Source organism: Sturnus vulgaris, chromosome 22 (assembly GCF_052056855.1).
Source record: "Sturnus vulgaris isolate bStuVul1 chromosome 22, bStuVul1.hap1, whole genome shotgun sequence".
NCBI lineage: Eukaryota > Metazoa > Chordata > Aves > Passeriformes > Sturnidae > Sturnus > Sturnus vulgaris.
The window spans coordinates 2,481,542-2,502,088 of record NC_142264.1 but is presented as its reverse complement, the minus strand read 5'-3'; the positions used below and the strand labels follow the sequence as shown (position 1 = coordinate 2,502,088).

The following is a 20,547-nucleotide window of genomic DNA, read 5'->3' as shown; positions in this document are numbered from 1 at the left end:
CTACTTGTGGTGCCAGTGCAGCATTTGTCCCTGCCTCAACTTCTGTCTGACAGCAGAAATAAAAATATTAAGATTAAAAACATTCAACTTCTCTCTGCTGATCCTCTTGCTAGACCACACGAAAATTAATGAGTTTCTGCCTGGGGATGCCACCAAAATTTCTTCAGTCCCAAGGTACATCCATGGTTTGTAGATCCTCATCATCATCAGGTATTGACCATTCTCTGCTGATACATCCCAAAGAGCTGAAAGAAGCTTTGGGACTGAAGGAAGAGCAGAAACATCCTGCACTCAAATCAGGAGGATTAACTTCAGCAGCTTAGTGAGGATGAATCTTGAGAGGACCTGAAATGCAGCAATGAGCCACTGCCACTGGAGTCAATGCTGGATTCCAGTTCGAAGGTGGCAGAGACAGAGGCAAACTAACTTGAGCTCAAATTTCAACCCAAACAAAACTCTTTCCAATATCCAAGTTGTCTTTGAGAAATTGAATTCACCAGCTATGAACAGTCCAAAAAAGACCAATTTCTCAAATTCACAGCATTGCTGTACAGCTTGTCTGGAACTTCTTGGGTGATTTTAAGAGCTTGAAGTGAAGGTTCCCATTCCCACAGCAACAAAATTCAGGTACACGTTGCAAGGGTGGGAGCACATCTGCCATACCCCAAGGTGAACTTTGTGCCCCACTCACACTCTGTGGGTGCTTTCCTGGTGTTCCCATAGAAATTATCCAGGCACAAGGCAGTGACATGACCTGCCAGTGCACACAGCCCTTAATTAAAATCTGTTTGTCCTTGAACAGGCTGCTCTGCAGAGTATCTGCCTGAACTAATTAACATCACTGCTGGGACTGGGACCTGAGCAAACAAGGACAAGGGACAGGAGGCTTTTCCCTGCATCCTGCTCTGCCAAGCCTTCACTGCCTGGGACAAAAAACAAACACAACCCACTTGTAAAACCCACCTGCCCTCAGAGCTGCTTTTGGGAAGCACCTTTGCCTGCAGTTCAATCACTTCAGGCTCAAAAGCACTGAAAAGGGCAGAGGAATCAACTAAAGGTCAAGGAACAAACTCAAGCACATTAAAATTCCACTTTAAAAAGCTTCCAAAGCCCCATAGCTCAACCATGAAATAAAACAGAGGACAAACCTGAACACCCTGACAGACCAGCAAAGGGACAACAGCCAATGACAACAAGGTCCAAACCTTTCCTACCTCTTTTTCTGCTGTCTGTGCATTCTCTGAATGTGCACCCAGAGCTCCAAAGCAGAAGGAAGCAGTGGGGCTGAGGCCACGCATAAATGCAGTGTTTGGCCACAAATGCACTCAGCAATCCGCCCGGAATTTTGCCAGGGGAACGAGTGGGTGGCACCGTGCTTGGTCCCCATCAGTGTGACACCTGCCAGTCTCCAGGATGGAGGGATGGATGGATGGAGGGATGGATGGAGGGATGGATGGAGGGATGGATGCTGCTTCTCACACTTTAAAGTAGGAAAGGGTCACATTCCACTGTGCAGTGACAGGCAGGAGGAAACCTCTTCCCAATCCAGCGTGGGCAGGGCCTCCCTCCCTCCTCCTCAGGTTTTTCTTTAAAGGATAACTGATGTGAAGGCACAAAGAGCTGAGAAAAACGGGAGGAGCAGCCTTGAACAAGAATTCCCAGGGTCACCCATCACTGTCAGGCAGCAGCTAATGAGGAGCTGGAGCACAGATTGCCTTTTGCCTGCTGCAAGCTTGCTCAAAGAACTCCACAGCAAAAATGTGCCTCTGGAAAGGGTAAAATACAAAGATTCTTACATATCAAATGTTTTCAGCAGTTTGGAGCAGGCAGAGACAGTCCCAGGAGTTCTGGGGAAGCCAAGGACACTGTGAGAAATAAAGGGAACAGCACAAAGTGCCACCAGTGCCATTATCAAAAATCACCATGACTGCTGTCAAACGCTATAATTAGGATATCATAATTGGGTGATGATGAGGTCCCCGGAGTGGGAACACCACGCACTCAGACCTCCCAACACTCTGCTCGGGGCTGCCTTGCTCACAGCAACCTGTCACTGCTGATGACAACTCCATCAGGGTGCACAGAAAATTATTGTGTCACCAGACAGAGCCTGGGGTCAGCTGTCACTGGGCAAGAGAAACTCTTTCCTGCCTGCAAGGTGAAACTGCCTTTAAAAAAAAAAAAAAAAAAAGAGAAAAGGGAAAAGTAAAGGTATTTATAGATATTTGATTGGGGGCGACTGCAAAACTCATTCCCAATTAGACCTCGTGTAGTTCAAAACTCCAAGCTTTTAGACAGAAGGTAAGGCAGAAAAAAAACCCATCAAAACCACCAAGTGTAGTAAAAAAATCCCCTTTGGTATTTCTATTGATATGAGGTAGTGAAGCAACAGATTTTAGCATCTTACTTGCAATCTGATTAGGTTTTGTACAAAAATAAATCTAATTCCAGAGCGCTGGTGATGGGCAATTAAACATTTCTTCAGAAGCAAAAAAAGGATCAGATTTACCAGGTGCTCAGGGTAAATGCATATTCACTGGCTTAACGAACTAAATATGCATTTCAATAATTACTTTCCTTAAGGGCATGCTGCCAGTCAATCAAGTGGGAATTATTCTCCTTTAGCAATTTCCTTTGCCAGCCCTGCAGGGCTCCTGTACCTGGAGGGAGCTGATGGCTCTGAGCCACCAGGTCCAGGTGGCTTCAGACCCCTGGGATGTGTCCCCTCACTGATGGGGAGTTATCTGAGTATTCCCCTTTGCTTCCCTACCTGAGGAAAGCTGTTCCAGATCCTCCTGAGGCACAGCCCGTTTATTCGCAGTGAATTTATATCCATTTAGCCTCAGGCCACTGCTCTTCTCTGCCTGGGGCATTCTCCCCAGGGGTTTGGGGCAGTTTTCTCTGTTTTACTCTGCCCCAGGCAGGGTCCAGCACATCCACACCTGCCCCTCTCTCATTTGCTCCCAAATGAGCTCCAATCTTGAAGAAAATCCCATTATTTGTTCCTAAATACAGGTGATTTCAACTTCCTACCCTTAAATACCATCTCCTTGCACCAATCCATCATTCAGCCCCTCTTATCCACACTGCTCCTCTCCATCACCAGCACACCCAGCAGCAACCTGGCAGGAGAATAATGAAAATATTCAATTATCTCGCTCCCAAATGCAGATCTGGTGGCCAGCAGAGCCCCCTCACTCCTCACCCACATCCCCCCCTTGACAAGCAGCTTTCTGTCTCAAACACAGGCTGGCAGGGAGGGTGACAAACAAATCAAGATACACATGAAATTAGCCTGCTTCAAAGCGTTTTTGGAAGCTGGAACCCAGCACACAGGAGCTGCCAAAGGGCAGAACCCCCGGGACACCCTGACCCACACCTCACCTCAGCAGTGAGGGCAAGGAAACAAAACCTCCTGTTGAGTTTGGAGAGGAAAAAAGTCAGAGATGAAATCTTGAATGCTGCACCCAGTCCTCCCCAACTTCTGAACTGGTTCCAAGCATCTGGGCCAGATCCTTCACATCTGGAGGGGAGGAGGCTCCCACTGGTAGGAACATTGCAGTGAGCCCTTTTGATGACCTCTAAGCTGAAAATAATAATATCCATAATTAAAAATAATAATCTCCACGCACTCTCCGTGCTGCTGGGGAAGTGTTTGCTCAAGCTGGAGCTCTGGGGATTACCCAGACCCAGAGATTTTCACTGCAGCCTTTTGCTAAAGGTGAAAATCCAGAGGGAAAACCTCCAGGGAGTTCTGGAAGCTGCTGGGTCTGTGTGCTGGCTCCAGATTTCCTGTCCCCTCACTGATGCAGCATCAGTGCTCCACAGTAGTCATTTCAGCTAATTGCTATCTACCATTAGCTGCAGAGTACTTACAAGGGATTCAATTCCACTGCATATTTGCTAATAAATCCCAAATGACACTGAGGAAGACAGCTGTATTTAGCTGCCTTTACCCTCTTATTAGCAGTGCTGAATAAGACCCCATTTCAATGGGGAATGGCTCCAACAAGCTGAGTCCTTGTCAGAAATCCAAATTCAAACTCCCCACTGCCTGCTGGAAAGCAAAAGTCATCCAGCATTCCCCTGCTTACAGAACCTCTGTGGCTTTGATCCGTGGGGATGGCAGAGCTGAGGACAGATGGGAGTTATTTGCTGTTTTCAGAGCGTTTTATGAAGCAGCTTTTGATGCTGAGTTGGTAGGTACAGAAAATTCAACCTAAGGACTCCAAAATATTTCGCAGAGGTGCGAGGGCAGCAATTACCCCATTTTTCAAGAAGGCAGCTGAGGCTCTGTGGGCAAATCGTGCCTTGCTGTGAGTCAGCTGCAGAGAAGGGAAAGGAGCCCTGGGCTCCCAGAGCCCCTCCATCCCAAGGGGAGCTGCTCCATCAGGAAGGAGCTGCAGCACCTTCCAGCCAGGCTGGGATGCTCACACAGCTCAGCACGATGCCAAACAACCTCTGAACACGCCCAAAGAAAAGCCCCCAAATCCAGGAGGTGAAGAGATCCTGGACCTGCAGAAACCTGATCCACAGCTGGAAGGTTTTGGCTCTCAGTAAATGATACACTGACAATAATTGTCTCGAATCCATGACCCAAATGCTGCCCACAAATCCAGCTGGACCCACAGGAAGAACAGAGAGCACAAGGAAATTTTTCTGTCAGCTGAGGAGTAAAATTTCTAACAGTCAATGAGCAGAAATTTAAGTCATTGTGCTCCAAAATTACTCAAGTATCAAAGGACTACCATGGATGTAATTAACTTCCAGCACTTGAAAATGCTCAGACGAGATTAAGGTGCAAATGTGAATTTCATCTCAGCCTGGTTAACAGTTTCACTTGATAGCCAGTTTCAAAGCACTTAAATTAGAAGATGCAAATACTTTGCAGGGTCTGAGGAAGTGATGATTAAGGAGATATCAATTTGAAAATTAATTCATTAAAACCTGTTCTGACTCCCAAATGGGAAAAAAAAAAAACATACTATGAATCCACCAAGTGTATGAACTGATCAAGCTCTCTGAAGGAGAACTGTGCAGGAAAACTCACTTTCAAGAAAAGTGAGAGTGAAATGAGCCTGGAACACAATCTCTTTGTAGAGCTCATCAGCAGGGCATAAACCCAACCAGCAGCTGCCATCTGAGAAAAAGAGAAATAAATGTAGAGGCTAGGAGCAGCAGCTTGCCAAACACAAGTGGAGTCATGATGCTGATGCCTGAGGATGCTCTTTCCTTCCCAGAAACACAAAACTCAGCAGTTTGTCTCACTGCTGCAGCACCTGACCCCTGAAACGAGCCCTGCAGAGCACCAGGCAAAGCAGAACCTGCAACACAACGGGGTTTTAGACATTTCTGTTCTGTCACAGAGGAGGCTTGGGATGAACTCAGCACAAGGAAGGAAGCTTCCTGAGTTTTCCAAGAGTATTTTCCTTTCTTGTACAACACTAGCACTTTTAATGAGGTTAATCCATCACGCTGCCATTAAACAGCACTCTGGGGATGATTTCACCAGCAGTGAAGTGCTATTTCCTTCAGTCACTTCCAGCAGCCAGAGAGCAGGAGAGGACATGCAGGCTGAGAGGCTTTTCATTACAAACTTTGGCAATTGGTTCAACATATCTCTCACTAAAATATATGCTGTGATTTTAAACAAACATTCTGCAGAATCCAGCAGGTTGCAATTACCACATACATTAGAAAAAAACAAGTAATTGCCTAATTGACAGCCATCCAATGAAAATAACATATTTGTTACCTATTTTATTTATACCATTCAGCTTCTGTTACCCACCAGGATAGAGGAGCTCATTAGGTCAAAGTTAATAGTGAAAATGGGCAAGTCCTGGTTTGGGGAGGTTTCTCCAAATTCAGAACCATAAATGAGAGATGTACAGAATCTCCTCTCTAGAACTGCCCCAGACACCCAGTGGGGGCTCAGGCAGTTCCCATGGGAGCAGCCTGGCCTGGGATGAGCTCTCATGGATCCTCATGGATCCCAGTGGAACTCAACACAGCAGTGCCAGCACAGGTCACACACAGCTCAGGACCAGAGCCAGGACAGCTTTGAGTGAAAACATCACAACCTACCCCAATCCCTGCCCCAATTCCTGCCACCCCCAGCTGCTGGCAGGGTCAAGCTCAGCTCCACAAGTGCCACCAGCACAATGGTCCCAGTTGTTCTGGGCAGCTGCACAGGCTGTGTGAGCTTTCCTTTCCTGCACAACCTTCTCAAGTGAAAGCAAGGCTTGTTTCCCCACAGGCCCCAGTCCATTCTCCATTCAAGCTGCCTGGAAACTCCTCCAGCTGCAGCCCCCACTTCTCCTTCCTCTCTCAGCCTGCCTTGGAGCACGGGCTTGCAGCAGGAAAACAACTGTGGATGGAAGAGGTGCTGCCAAGCCCCAAAAACACCAGGGAGCCAAAGGAGCCACCTCTGCCTGTCCCAGCTCATCCCAAACCTCCAGCTGGAGGCTGCTCACACCCCCCAGCGTTGCCTCCTTCCTGCCCACAGTGCCTGCAAACCACAGCCCCTGCTCGGGGCACGGCGCTGGGATCGTCATCGTGATGCAGCAGAAAAGGAAACCGTGACAAAGTTCACACCACAGCTCCTCACACGGACTCCACAGCAACCTACAGCCAATTTGGTTCTGTTCCCTTCCTGTCTCATCTGCTTCCTCCAGCCCCAAGCCAAGGGTTTCAGTCCAAGAGAGAGGGGCCTTTGGGATCCATCAGAAAACTCACACCCTGAGCCTGGGCCAGGCAGGCTTGGAGCCAGGGAGGTGCTGAGCAATCCCAGCTCACCCAGAGAATGCTAAGGATGCTCTGCAGCACCAGCACTTGCACCTGAAAGGGGTTTGGATGGGACCTTAGTGACAGAGCCAGCACAAACCTGGCCCCTGGACTTCCCTGCTGAAGAGCAAACAGCAGGAACCAGAAAAATCCAGTGAATCCAAACATGCAGCAACTTCTTTTTCAAATGACCATCTGACAAAGCCTGTGAGGAGGGTGAAATCAAGCCAGAGCACACCAGGGAGAGCCTGTTTTAGTCCCTCCCTCAGTGATTACAGCCCTGAGAGCCCAAACCAGAGGGATTCACAAAGGTGGCTCTCTGGGGTCACACAGGGCACATGGGCAGAGCTCCTGCCAGGGCTGAAGCACCAGCAGCCACCAGGACAGACTGCTGTTGGCAAAGCTGCAGCACAGCAGATTGCACCAATTTCACATTGTTTTTCTGCAGCTGTCTCCTGTTCAGAGAGCTCTTTAAAGCATTGTTGTGCTCTCCCTGAAAAATACCAGGAGTGCCAAAAATCAGGCATCAGCCCAGAGACACTCATGGGTTTAAAAGGCCAACAGAACAAGAGCTCATACTGGACACTGCCCTTCTCCCTGGGCACAGGGCATCCCTCTGGATTTTGTACAGATAATTCCACATCTGCCTGAAAAACAAGGGAAGAGACTCCCCAGGAGCTCAAATATCAGCCAGGTGTCCACTGCAACCCTTGCCAGCATCTCTGAAACTGCTCCTCCAGCTCCTCAGTGCAAACCCAAACCCAGCAGACCAGCACCAAAAGTATTTCAGGGCCTTCCACAGCACTGTGGAAAAATCTATGCATCCCATCAGGTTAACGTGCAAGCCCCCAAATCCGAGCATGGCAGGATTCCCAGAAATCCCCACGGTTCCATGTGAGGTGAGAATTCCACTCCTCCACGAGAGCAGCCCCGCTGTCTGGCACTGTGCTGGGTGTTGCTGCCTCTGCAGGGAACCCTCCAGCATCCTGCAAGCTGCTTTCACTGCTTCCACAGCATCTCCCCAGATTTTTAGCACTTCTGTCCCAGAATGGCTCCATGGAAAACATCCACCCTGGAAAAAATCAAGCACAAGGAGGCAAGTCCTGCTCCTCCCCACACACCACATCAGTTTGGCTCTGACACTGTGGCATTAGTGCAGCTCAATCACAGGTGTAAACAGCAGCAAACATATTTTTTGAGCAGAGTTTATCACGTGGAGCACATCCTTTATGTGTGAAGTGGGCTCTGGTCCCGTTCTTCCACAGGAGGAATATGTATGAACATCCTGTTTCTTAAAAGTCTTCCCAAATACAGCGAGAATGCTCCTCTCCACAGGCCTACTTTGGGTTTAATTTAGATCCTTCTTCTCACAGGTATTGCAATGAGTTTACAGACCACAGGCTGCTGCTCTGGGAGAATTCCCTGCTCCCCTCCTGCCTCACACTGGTGAGAGAAGGGAGGATCCAGCATCAGGCTTACACACATGCCCAAATCCAGGGAGCCCATTTATCCTGACAACTGAATTATGCATGTCTGCAGATAAAGAAAATCTCTGCTGCTGCACAGAGACATCATCATCATCCAGCAGCGAAAAAACCACACGGCACAGCACCAGGCTGCATGGAAAATGTGCTTCGGGAGGAGCAGGGATGGATGGGGAGGAGGAGACAGCTGACAAGACAGCTCTTACCTTAACCCCTAAGGGTGGTGGGCTGGGGGAGCTGCTGCCATGCAGGAACAGCTCTGTTTCCACAGGGATTTCGTGTGCTGGAGGATCCTGCCTCTTCTAATCCAGGGCATTCCAGGGTGGCTGCATTAGTGCTGCACAAACAGCATCCACGAAGCTTTCAGGAGCAGCTCCATCCACCAACACACACGGCTTTAATTGGGGATGGTTTTTTTTTTTTTTTTAACTTCCATTCCAGTCACACGTTGGGAGCTGTTACTTTTCTCTCCTCGGTGTGGATCTGGATGGCTGCAGTCTCACTCTCCTGCCTGAGCCATGCCAGCCTCAGGCAAGCAGCTCCGAGAGCGTCAGCCTCGACAAATGACTCAGTGCTGTCTGGAGCCAGGTCTGCAAAGCTTCTCCTGCCTTGCCTTCCCTCCCCAAGCTGCTGCTCACACAGCTGCCCTGGCCAGGTGAGCTCTGCCCTGGCCAGGTGAGCTCTGCCCTGGCCAGGTGAGCTCAGAGCTCCACAAAGCAGAGCTGGAGCTCCCAGAAAACCTAAAGGGAATTCCTGACTCACACTGGGGGAATCTCACCCAGCACCATTCAGGATGGGATTTCCACCACAGGAGAATCACCTTGCTCAGTGCAAGGAACACAACGTTTTTCTCTGCTCACTCCTCATCCTTACGTGACAGATCTGCTGCTGGTCCCCTCTGCAAAGTGGTCACTCACTGGCACAGCTGATGACAACTTTCTGCCAAAAACTCTGGTGTCAAAGGATGGTTTTATTGAAGAGAACATCTTGCAGAGTGAGTTGTTCTTTCCTTCAGAACAGCAGAGGAAAATGTGGATATTTTCAGTCATTTCATTATTAACTCCTCAGACACCTGAGCACGCTGCAGAAGCTCCCTGTGGACCAGGGCACACAAAAGGGATGAATATTCAGAAAACAGCAGCTTTCCTTTTTCCCTGGCTTTACTCAGGAAGGCACCAAACCACAGATTTCCATCAACCCAGCAGTTCGTGCTCGTAGTTTCCTGGATTACTGCCCTGATGGAAGCAATTCATACAAGAGCTGGCCAAGGGTTACAGCCTTAAAATTCTGGGCACATTGCAGTGAACTCAGATGTTTTATTATTTAGAGCCATGCAGGAGCTCAGACACTCAGCTGAACTCGGAAGGCAGGAAATGCCTGGAGGTACACGTGGAGTATCACAATTCCAGGACATTCAGCTGCTTTTATGGGTGTGAGTCTCCACTCAAGCACCATGAGATGTTGGCTCGTGGGCTTCCCAAGCTGGAAATCACAAGGGCTTGTTTGTCAGGAGAAAAAGAGAAACACCAGTGGCTTAGGAAGCTCCATATTTTCATTTGTTAGTCGCTGGTGGTTTGTATTCCTGCCTTCATGCTGCAGGAGGCTTGGCTGATAAACAAGCTCAATCTGATGGCCTCTGTGTTTTGCAGCAAGATCCAATCCCCAGAGCATTTCCTCCATACAAATCTCTGCAGACAGCTGCTAAAAAAAGGGGCTGTTGCTGCTGCAGCACCAGCTGGGCTATGGTGAGTGCACAAGGACAGTGAGGACAGGACCCTCCTCAAAGCCCTGGCAGCTCCTGCCCATCCCAAATCCTTCCTGCCTCACTGTAACTACAGATGTGTGCTTTTCTCTCTCCATCTTTCACCATACCCCAAAAGACAGCCATCCCCAAGGCAGGGCAGCTCCACTCACTCACACCATTTAACTGGCAGGATTTTCTGCCAGGGAACATTGCTCTGTGGCCCTCTCTCCTTTTTAAATTAACTGCTCTCTTCTCAAAGCCAGGCAACTCGTGGAGTCACTGGTGCCTGAGCACTCAGGGCTGTTCTGCTTTCTTCAAGGCAGTCCCTGGCCCTGGGCTCTCCACAGTGACCAGAGCCCAGGGCCACCCAGGCTGCTCCTCCTCCCGTGGTTTGCAGAGTTCCCTTTGCAAGGCACACCTTGTAAAAACGGGCAGAGCTTGGAATTTAATTCCCCAGCTGGTAACTCCCTCCTAAAGAACTTTCTGCTCCCTGTTAGAACAGCAGAGCCACTGTAATTTCTGTGACACCAGTGCTGCACTGCCCAGCAGGGCTCAGTCAAGGACGAAGCCAAGGTCTCCAATTTACAATTAGCACAATTACCCTCACTCTGACACGGGTAAGGAAGTGCTGAAGGAAAGGAGTGGGAGTCAGGACATTCAGCTCCCAGTTTTACCCCTCTATTCTCTTTCACCTTGAAGGCTGCACAATTTCCCACCCTTGAAAACAGGAACAGTATTTCCCAGAAAAGCTGCAATAAAATACTGGTGTTTACCATGCACTCTGAAACCCTGGAACGGATGCAACCCTGCCAGGATCCACTCAGCACCATCACACAAACCAAGACTAACAGTAATTAACAAATAGCCCCAGAGAGATGAATATTAATCAGCACTTGCCAGCTCTCCTCAGGCATGAACGGATATTCCACAGATGGAGTGCAGGAAGAGCCACCTCAACTCTGCAGCGTGGATCACCCAAGAAACTTGTCCCACAACTAACTAATTTAGGCTGAAGCTGCTCCAGAGCACAGGAAAATGCAGCAATTCACACCAGAGTGCCCAAGGAGGTACCAGCAGGTACAGGTGAACCCTCAAATGACACCTGCTGTGACATCCCCCAGATCAAACACAGCCAAATGCTCTGCAAAATCACACCAGTGTCAAGAAAGTCCTGGAAACAGAACTGGGAAGGCACTTGGTAGAGGAAACTCCTTTGTTCTACCTGCAAATCCACATTTGTGCAGCTCTGTTAATCCATGGAGAAACTCCACCACACACAGAGCACTGTGCCAGCAGTGGGGTGAGGCTTCCCCTGGGCAACTCAGCACAAATTCTCAATTATTTGTGTTGCCCTATGGCAAAGCTGATCTCCTTGTGCTGAGTCTGCTGCAATCCTGTACCAGGAGCCAATCCTGCCAAAATCAAGAATTCTGTCCCAAATCCCATCCCAGAGCAGCAGCTGGACCTGCATCCACAGCACGCAGGAAAGGGCTCCCTTTCTCAGGAGCCAACTCTGCTCCCTGGTAGCCAGAAAGTGTGAGGGGAGCAGAGCAGGGTCCCCAGGGCAGGAAAGGAGCCCTGTGACCCCCTGTGTGCCCTGAGCTGCCTCCAGCAGTCACCTTGTGCAGCTCAGAGCCAGCTGCAGGCTGAACTGACAGCTCCCAGTCCTGCCCATGCATTTTTAAAAGCAGCTTCCAAGACAGAACATCTGCTCCCAGGTGGAACACGAAACAGCTCTTACACTGAGCTATGTTATTAGTGTTTTCTCCATTTAAGTCCTTTTTCTTGGTCCTTCTCTTGCATTAGCCCCTAAGTCCCAGTGAGCCCCTCTGGCTGCTCCAGAAGGTGTAAGAGCAAAAGGTAACAGAAAAGCTTGAGGGGAGCCAAGACAATCCAATATTCCTCTTCCAAAATTCCCTCCAGGGCTAGCAGCTGCACAGAGCTACTGATTCACAACAGAAGGTGAAGCTTCTTCAGACAGATCCTGTCTAATCTCAGAGTCAGAAGAGAAATACCTGTGGTTCCAGTGCCTGGCATCCTCAGGCAAAATCCTCCTGCTCAAAGTAAACTGGGAAGAGATTTTTAAGCTTCTGACTCCTACCTACCCTGAAGGTACTGAACAGTCAGCAGCACTGCTTTCCAAATCATTCATTCAGGGCTTTGTTGCTGCTCCCACAATTCAGGGCCTTGCAGAAAGTTTTCTTATCCCTTCCACTGAAATAAGAGCAGATATCAATGAGGTGCTTGAGCAGATTCTTGTCCCCTCCTTTTCCAGGCTTCAGTGGGACAGGGATCCCTCAGGCACTGCCAGGATCAGGCCATTACCCTGGCTGGGGTTTGGCTGCTCACTCTGAAGGCTCTCAGTGCCATGCTCCAGGTTCAGCTCTGAAATGAGCCTGTCTCTGTCCCCCTCCTAAAGGGAACAGAGGTCATGGCTATTGTCCTTAACCAGCCCTGGTAATTCTATCTCAGGAGAAGTGAGTTAAGTCACTTAAGTACAGAGCTGTGCTGCAAATTGCTCATTTAATATTGCCCTTGAAACTGCACTGTAATGATAATTTTTCACTTCCTTCCCTAGGCAGTTGCATAACATTGCTGGGCATTGTTTAGAGAGCTCCAAAGCTGAGGCAGCCGTGTCCCTTTTGCCTTCTCCTCATCAAGCACTGGCAGGGATGTTGACTTTCTGGTTGTGGGGGGAGTTTTTTGGCTTTTTTTTTTTTTCACTCCATCAGCTTATTACATTAAACAACAGATGGACATGACTCCGAATGCAAATAGCCTTCCAACAAAATTACTCCTACTTTCTCCAGCTTTCGGTGGAAAAAAAATAATTCCCATTTATACCAGTTAAATCTAAGCCAATTAGAAAGTCAGATCTGTCAAATAACATTTAATTAAAAGTATCTTTAGGGAGGGAGCAGCTGGGTCAATGAAAAGCTTTCCCACTGACAATATAAATAGCCCAGGCCCAGAATTCAGCAGCCTCACTTTGTGGTTGGGATACTCAGCCTGTGTGCCCAGACCAGGAGGAATTTGGGTTTCGTGGCTTTGATTGGCAAAGGATTTTATAACAGGGAAGTGGAATTCTGGAAGCTGGGCTGGCTGATCAAAGGGGCACAGAGAGCAGGGACAGCAGGGATGGCACACAGCACCTGAGAGCAATTTGGAGATAAAATTGCTCTTCAAGCAGAACAGCATCAAGAGTTAAGTAAAATCCATCTCTCCACTCTCAGAAACTTGCTGCTTGTGGCTTCTTGCAGCGTGAGACCTGGCAGAGTTCAAACCTGTTCTTCAAGCAAATTTGGACACTGCCTCGAGTGTCAAAACGAGACAGCAAGAAATCAACATGCCACAACAAAAATATAGTTTATATTCTCCAGTAACAGAAAGTCTGATCTGCTGGAGAGGAGGCAAGAGAGCACAGAGGGGAAAACAGGAACAGGAGAGCTGGGGAGATGAGGCTTGGGACAGAGCAGCATTTGCTCTGTGGAGAGCTCAAACTAAAGAGAGCAGTGACAAAGCTGTGTCCTGGGGGATGTGTTAGCACAGATGAAGGGAGGCACATCTGGGAAGCCCCTGGATCCAGGACACAGGCCAGGCTCAGCCCAGGCTGGTCCTGCAGGGACCCCTTGTCCCACCCCAGCACTGCCACCACCCCCTGCCCTCGCTCCAGCTCCAAGCACAGAGAAGCAGAGGTGGGAATGTGACCCCTAGGACACAGCTGGAGACCCCCTGCTTTAACAGGAACACACTTCCATCCTGATGATCTTCCTTTAACAAACTGAGCCATTCCATCACTGCCAGCCCATAAAACAAATCCCTATCTGCCTCCTGCAGATGCTCCCTCCAAGCCTGAGGCCTGGATCAGTGAGAAGTTGATTCCCCAGACTTTTATCAGCATTTCCAGTTTTAAGCCTTTCTGCTTCTGGCTATGGCTTTGCTCATCCTCAAGGCACCACCAAGGCAAGGCTTTCCCCTGTGGTTTATGTAATGTATCAGGAAAAAATCCAATGTCTGGGACACTCATCACTGAGCTGGAGGAGGGGAATGCCAAGGGAGCTGTGCAGTCTGTTCCTGTCCCAATCACCACAGTGGTCATGGTCCAGCTGCACTTGGCTCAAGAGAGGAAAGGATCCAAAAAGGATTTCAAAAAAATCACTCTTCTATAACAAATCAGGTTCTCAGCTTTCATGACACGTTTTCATCCTTTGGTGTAACAGGCACTGCTTCCCCTAACTTTGAAAATAAGGGGCAGCAGATCCCTAATTGGCCACATCCTCCAGGAAAACAGAAATTAATCAAACACAGGATTTTCCTGTGGCATAAGCAGCTCATGCTGCAGACACCAACCAAAGCTCTGACAGGACCTGGAGCCAGAACAGCACCCAGCACTCACGGAGTGAACAAAAATTGCTGCACCATGATCCAAACACCAAGCTCCTGCTTACAGGAGCTCTTTGCAGTGTCCCTGCCCTTCTGCTGGCCATGAGCTCCTGGTCACACTTTCCCAGGAGAGAAAAATCCAGTGACCAGTGCAACAGGTAGCAGAAGGCAGCTCAGCAGCTGGGTAGCACAGCTCCCTCCTGCCTCACAGCCAGCATTCCAGGTGGGAATGGTCACAGCTGCTCCCAGACCCAGCTCTGGTGTGATTATTAACATTTATCTCGCAGGAAATTTGCTTTGAGGGGTGTCCTCAGGCCACAGCTGAGTCACAAACTGATTTGACTTCAGTTGACTCAGAGGCAAACTTCAAATAACCACAAACACGTGGCCAGGGCTCAACGTTCTCTTTCTTGTCTGCTTGGCACAAACAGCCCATACAAGGCACGGGATTTGGGGATGAAGCATCCAGAGGGACTGCTCTCACCCCAGGAGAGGCACAACCAGCAGAACCTGAATCAGAGAAGTGCAAGTCAGCACAGGGAGAAGGCAGAGCATCACCTCAGCTCCATTTACACGTGCACAGAGTCCAATTAAAGCTCTGAGGACAAGCAGTGTTTGTATTCAGCAGCACCTACAGGGCAGAGCAGGATCACTCTGTGCCAGGCACAAAGCACAGCCCTGTCCCCTGGGAGAGCAGAGGGAGCAGGGACAGAGCTGCTCTCCCCACATCCCAAGAGATGAAACACAGAAAAAAAAAAAATCAAAAAGGATGCCCAAAATCCTGGGGAAACCTGCAAAGCACCAAGTCCCAGATCATCCCAGGAGGATCCCTCTCCCTGCTGAGGTGGACACTCCATGTCCTGCTTGGCTCCACTTTGGGATGACTCACCAGTGCTGAAAGTACCAGTGAGAAGTTCAAAATATCCCAAGACAGATGTCAACAAAGCCAACACTGCCTGCTAAACTATCATATAATTTTTGCTCAGGCCAGCTGTTATGCAGGACAGCTATTTTAGAAATGTTTGTCCTGTTTTACACATCCTTGTGCCTGATGGAGCCTGCCAACAGAAGAAAAATCAGAATCTTTCAGAAACCTCTGAACCAGCATACAGAAATGTAATAAGCAATTTCAAGTTTAATCTACAGAGTAAACAGAGACCAAATGGTCACTCCCAGCTCTCGGGCAGTGCACCTGAGCCCTTTCCCAATCCCTCAGAGGAAGCTGATTGCACTTTCCCAAACCCAACAATGCTGCTGGTGCTAATTTTCACCTCAGGGAGATACAATTAAATACCACCTCTTAGAAAGAAAATAGCTGTTTGCCTTGTATAAAGTCCAGATTCAAAAGCTGTGCGAGTTTACTTCACAAGAACAGGAGAAAATACAGAAGTATTTCATGGTATTGTTATCCCTTGGATACACACAAAGGGAACAGAGCTTCACCCCAATACTCAAATTGAGGATTTTCTCCCCAATTTGCTTTGCAAACCCCAGTTTACTCTGCCTCAAGCACCACGCTGAGTTGTGCCCTCTCTTGCTGCCTTCCATGTCACAAGGGCAGCAATTTCTCCATCCCAGTTTTCCCGTCGGAACGGGAGGAAGGAGCCTCCTGTGTCAGAGCACTCTCTAATTGCCCGATGCACATTCAGGTCAGGTCCTCGCCCTGGTGACACTAATGAGCGAGATGGGGACTGTTTGTGACACAATCAAGGGAAGTTTGCAAACATCACAAAAGCCAGGAGTGCTCTGGAAAACAGAAACTGCGGGAGAACACAGAGCAAGGGAAGGGAAAGGGATAAACAAGGTGTGCTTTTATCTGAGTTCTCAGCCAGATTAATGCATTTCAGGACTGACTGCAGCTTTATCTAAAGTTCTTTCTGTGTGGGATCAATAACATCTCCATGATGTCAGTGCAGTACAGTGAGGGTTACCCCAGGACATGTCCATGTCTCACTCCCAGACCCAAAAATCTCCAGAGTGGCCTTTTAAAAGCAAGGGGCCGAATCCAGGGGAGCTCTCTGAACAAGGGTGGACTTGTCCCCAGCATGAGTTTGTCACTCTGCACAGTCCAGGGAACCCTTGGATGGATTTGGTGCTTCCCATACCTTCAAAATGAGCCAGCCAGCACAAAATGGCAAATTAGAACACATGCAGCAGTGGAGAAGAGCAGGACACCTGCTGCCAGCAGGTATTTCACAATTCTGCCCAAAAAGTCCTCAGAAGTTACACACAGCTGAATTAATGCACTTAAATTCGTATCAGCCTAAAACTCCATGGAAGGTAAAGCAGAACCTCAGGCTCACACAGAACCTGGCCAGCTCAAATCTGAGAGCACAATCACAGAACTGGACAATTCCAACAAGCCCCAGCACCAGGAGCTGACCCCACACAGTCACAACTTCCAAAGCCCTGATCTTCCAACAACTCCTCCCTGAAACTTGACAGTTCTGTGCAGCAAATGACATCAGAAAGGTGAGAAAATGCAGACACACGGAGCTGCACAGGGGCACAAACACCCTGGTTTGTGGTGGATGACTGCTGTAGCAAAAATTTTGACTCCAGTCTCTGTAAACAGAGATGTTTAGCCCAGTCAGCACCCGGATTATTTGCTGCCAGCACAACAGAGCACATGCCTTTGTTTAGGAGGAGCTGAATTTAGGGAACCACTAAAGGATGTAATAAAATGAATAAACACTTTCATTTTTGACATGTTTCACCCCACCCAACCCCGTTTCCTAGAAGGAAAATACATCCCCCAGCTCCCCAGATAAGGGGTCTGGCACTCCCTGCCAGCACAGGTACCTTCTGCAGTTCTTACACCTCAATTAATGCTCCAGGCAAAAAGAAAACCCCATATATTAACATTTCAGTATCAGGGACTGGATTTTTAGTCCCAGCCACATGAGGTTCCACCCATCACACCAGTCAGAGGCACTGAATTCACCCTCAAGTTTCTGCACAGCCATAAAAGTGAAGTTAAGGAAGAAGCTAAGTTACCACTGATCTTGCAGAGCAGGGGGGACAGAGGCTCCACCAGCACCTGCTTTCAAGGCCTAAAAGGCACAGCAGAAACTTGTAAAACCACATGTCCTGCCAGAGCCACCCAGATAAGTCACAGAAAAATGCTTCCCATTTCTCTTCCCCAGCAGCTGGGAGCAGTGTTCATGTACAGGCACACTTTTGTGATAAGCAGCCTCCCACTAAAATTTCCTTTGCAAAAGTCACCAAAATCTAGTCCCCAAAAAGTTTCCAAAGAAAAACAAAGAAGAAGCCCAAGTCTGGTTAAAGCCCAGCAGGTTTCTCCCCAGCTCTAGCTCCCCCAGAGCAATGACATTAACTCTGCTGCCTCCTTTTTCCCTGGAGTTGCTCTAGAACACAACATAACCAAGAAACACCTGCTGCCCTCCCTAATGAACCAACACTCATTAAAGCAGACAACCCACTAGCTGCTGTGCTAATTACTGCAGAGCATGCAAAGAGAATTGATGAAAAGCTACTGTATCCCATGCACTTCAAGCATTCTTGGGTTTTTTAGCCCTCTAGTCCAGTTACTGCATCACCTCCACTTCAGGCTGCTAGAGGACAGGTAAAACACGATGGTGAGCAGCATGAACAACGCTCTAAGGCCTCAAAGTCACTCTTTGGGTTTAGTCCTTTCCAGTTTTGATCTAAATGAAGAGAATGGGTATTGCTATGAACGCCAAACAGCTTGGAGCTATGTTTTTTTTTTTTTTCCCCCGTTCTTGTGTGAATTTCTGTAGCGCCCAGTTTTAAAGCTGAGACTCCAAGTCTCTGCAGTGCGATCAGGAGCCTCCCGTGCGAATGCCCAGCTCCGAGCATCCCCCTCGTGAGCAGGGGAGCCTCTGGCTGCAGGCAGTGCCCAGGATCCAGCGGAGCATCACCCGCATCCCACCACGCCCGGGGGGGAAGCGCCGCGTCCTTCCCGGCTCCTCTCGCTGCTCTCCGCCTGGATCCGCACCCATGCAACAGCTCTGCCTTCCCTGGCATGGGCGCTCCCTCCTCCCGTCCCTCCGCTGCGCTCTCGGGGCGCGGGGACGGGATGTCCCCAAGGACCGGGATGTCCCCAGGGCTCCACGGGCTGTCCCCCAAGGACCGGAATGACCCAAGGACCCGGCTGTCCCCCAAAGACCGGAATGTCCCCAAGGCTCCACGGGCTGTCCCCATGGACACGGCTGTCCCCCAAGGACCGGGATGTCCCCATGGACACGGCTGTCCCCCATGGACCCGGCTGTCCTCCACGGACAGGGATGTCCGCAAGGATCCGGCTGTCCCCAGGGCTCCACGGGCTGTCCCCACGGACCGGGATGTCCCCAAGGCTCCATGGGCTCACAATAAGGACCGAGCTATCCCCCAAGGTTCCACGGGCTGTCCCCACGGACCCGGCTGTCCCCCAAGGACCGGGCTGTCCCCCAAGGCTCCACGGGCTGTCCCCCACGGACCCGGCTGTCCCCGGGGCTCCTCGGGCTCGCTGCTGGGCGCAGCCCCGGGGCTGGGCTCCCCGCGGTCCCGCTCACCTGGAGTAGAAGCGGCGGGCGGCGGAGCCGGGGCTGTCCCCGCCGGGCGGGCTCGCCATGAGCGCCGGCCCCGCGGCGGGGAGCGGGCAGCGGAGTATGGCAGCGCCGGGAAGTGATGCACCGAGCAAAGAAACTCGCGGGCAGGCCCCTCCTCCGGCTGATGTCACCCGGCCTGCATCCCTCCCTCCCTCTCTCCCGCCGCGGGACGGGGAGCGCAGCCCCGGGCACGGCATCCCGCGGGTGGCAGATCCCCCTGTCCATCCCTTGGGTGACATCCCCTCAGGGACATCCCCGTCACTACCTCTGTGCTCACCTGGGAGCGCTCCCGGACACGCGGCGAGGTGCGGGTACCACACCTGCTCTTATCGCCGATTTCTGCCCAGGTGGAGCTGATGGAAACCACGATGAGTCTCGGTTTTGGCTTGGTCGAAGCTGTTTTGTCTTCCAAAGTGTCTGCACCTGCAGGCAGCCAGGACGAGCAGCTGGGACCAGGCAGGACCTGGCAGGGCTGTATTTGCTGTGCTGGCTCAGCAATGCTGTGCCACAGCCACAGAGCAAAGTCTGGCTGCTCTCTTTGCTAGTGAGGAATCCCCCAGGAAAAGGGATTTTCCTTCCAGCCCATAGCAGCCTCTTTCAGTTAATTATGTCCTGTTGAAACGTGGGGCTTTAAATATTTAAATATTTATTTCCACACAGACACCTAAAGGAGGACACAGGTCATCTTCAAACGCTGCATTCAGCTCCCTCTGCTCTCCAAGGCTTGAGATGCTCCTGGAAAAGTTAGGGAGTTGGGAGAAGAAACCTGGCTGAAAGTTAGGGCACTTACCCAGCAACAGCAAATTAAATTATCACAAACACACCCCCAAATAAGCACAGCTATAAACCCTGATTTTCCCTGGGTTCCAGTGTTTTGCTCTGCACACAGAGAACGCCGTGGCCGGTGGGAATCCCGAGCCACGCCTACTCACTGTCTGGTTCACCCTGGGGATCTGCTCAAATCCCCTCTCAGGAGTAAACCCAGATCCTGCTCAGGAAAGAACACCATCAATAACACCCCACTAGCAAACCACAAAAGCCTCTTTCCCAAGAGCTAATTGATTGAGCATTTAAATTTAAAACAAAACCCCATAAACAAACTTGTGTCTGTGTCTCAGCTTAGGAATAGTCTCAATTCTGTAGATAAACCACAGCAGAGAAAGCTGAAACCATCCTCACCCATGGAGGTGTGGTGCTGTCCTGGGTGCCTTATTATCCCAAAAAAAAGGAACCCCTCTGCACCCCTGAATAACCAGCCACTGGAAGGAGCAGGCTGGGACACTGAACCTCACAGCAGCCAGTTTTTATCCAGGTTTGTGGTTTCACTGACAGCTGCAAACATCCTGGTGCAAAGCAGCTTTTCACAAGCCATGGAAACATGGGACTGCTCAGCCCTAAGAGATTTTAGCACTTCGGAGGGGGTGTTTGTCCATGGCTCCCTCTTCTTCCAGACTAGGACATGAGTGCAAAAGATGAAATCCAGCCTGTGCTGCTGCAGCCCTCCCTCAGCCCCAGGCAGAGAATGCCAAGCTGAGCTGGGCCCCAGTGCTGGGCTGGCATTCAGAGAGTGTGGGAAGAC

General features: G+C 50.0%; 1 protein-coding gene across 2 annotated transcripts in view; it reads right to left on the bottom strand.

Annotated features, from left to right (window-relative positions):
* Window positions 1-19,027, bottom strand: part of GPSM1 (G protein signaling modulator 1) — a 63,375-nt gene extending 44,348 nt beyond the window's left edge. The window contains exon 1 of one of the 2 annotated variants that reach the window (XM_014880084.2): window positions 18,933-19,027. In XM_014880084.2, the coding sequence (XP_014735570.2) occupies window positions 18,933-18,991 (59 nt within the window). In that variant the 5' untranslated portion in view covers window positions 18,992-19,027. Of the gene's footprint in view, window positions 1-8,476; window positions 8,624-18,932 lie in introns of those variants that run through there. The other variant, XM_088177372.1, reaches the window with a different exon arrangement.
* Window positions 19,028-20,547: the final 1,520 nt, after the last annotated feature.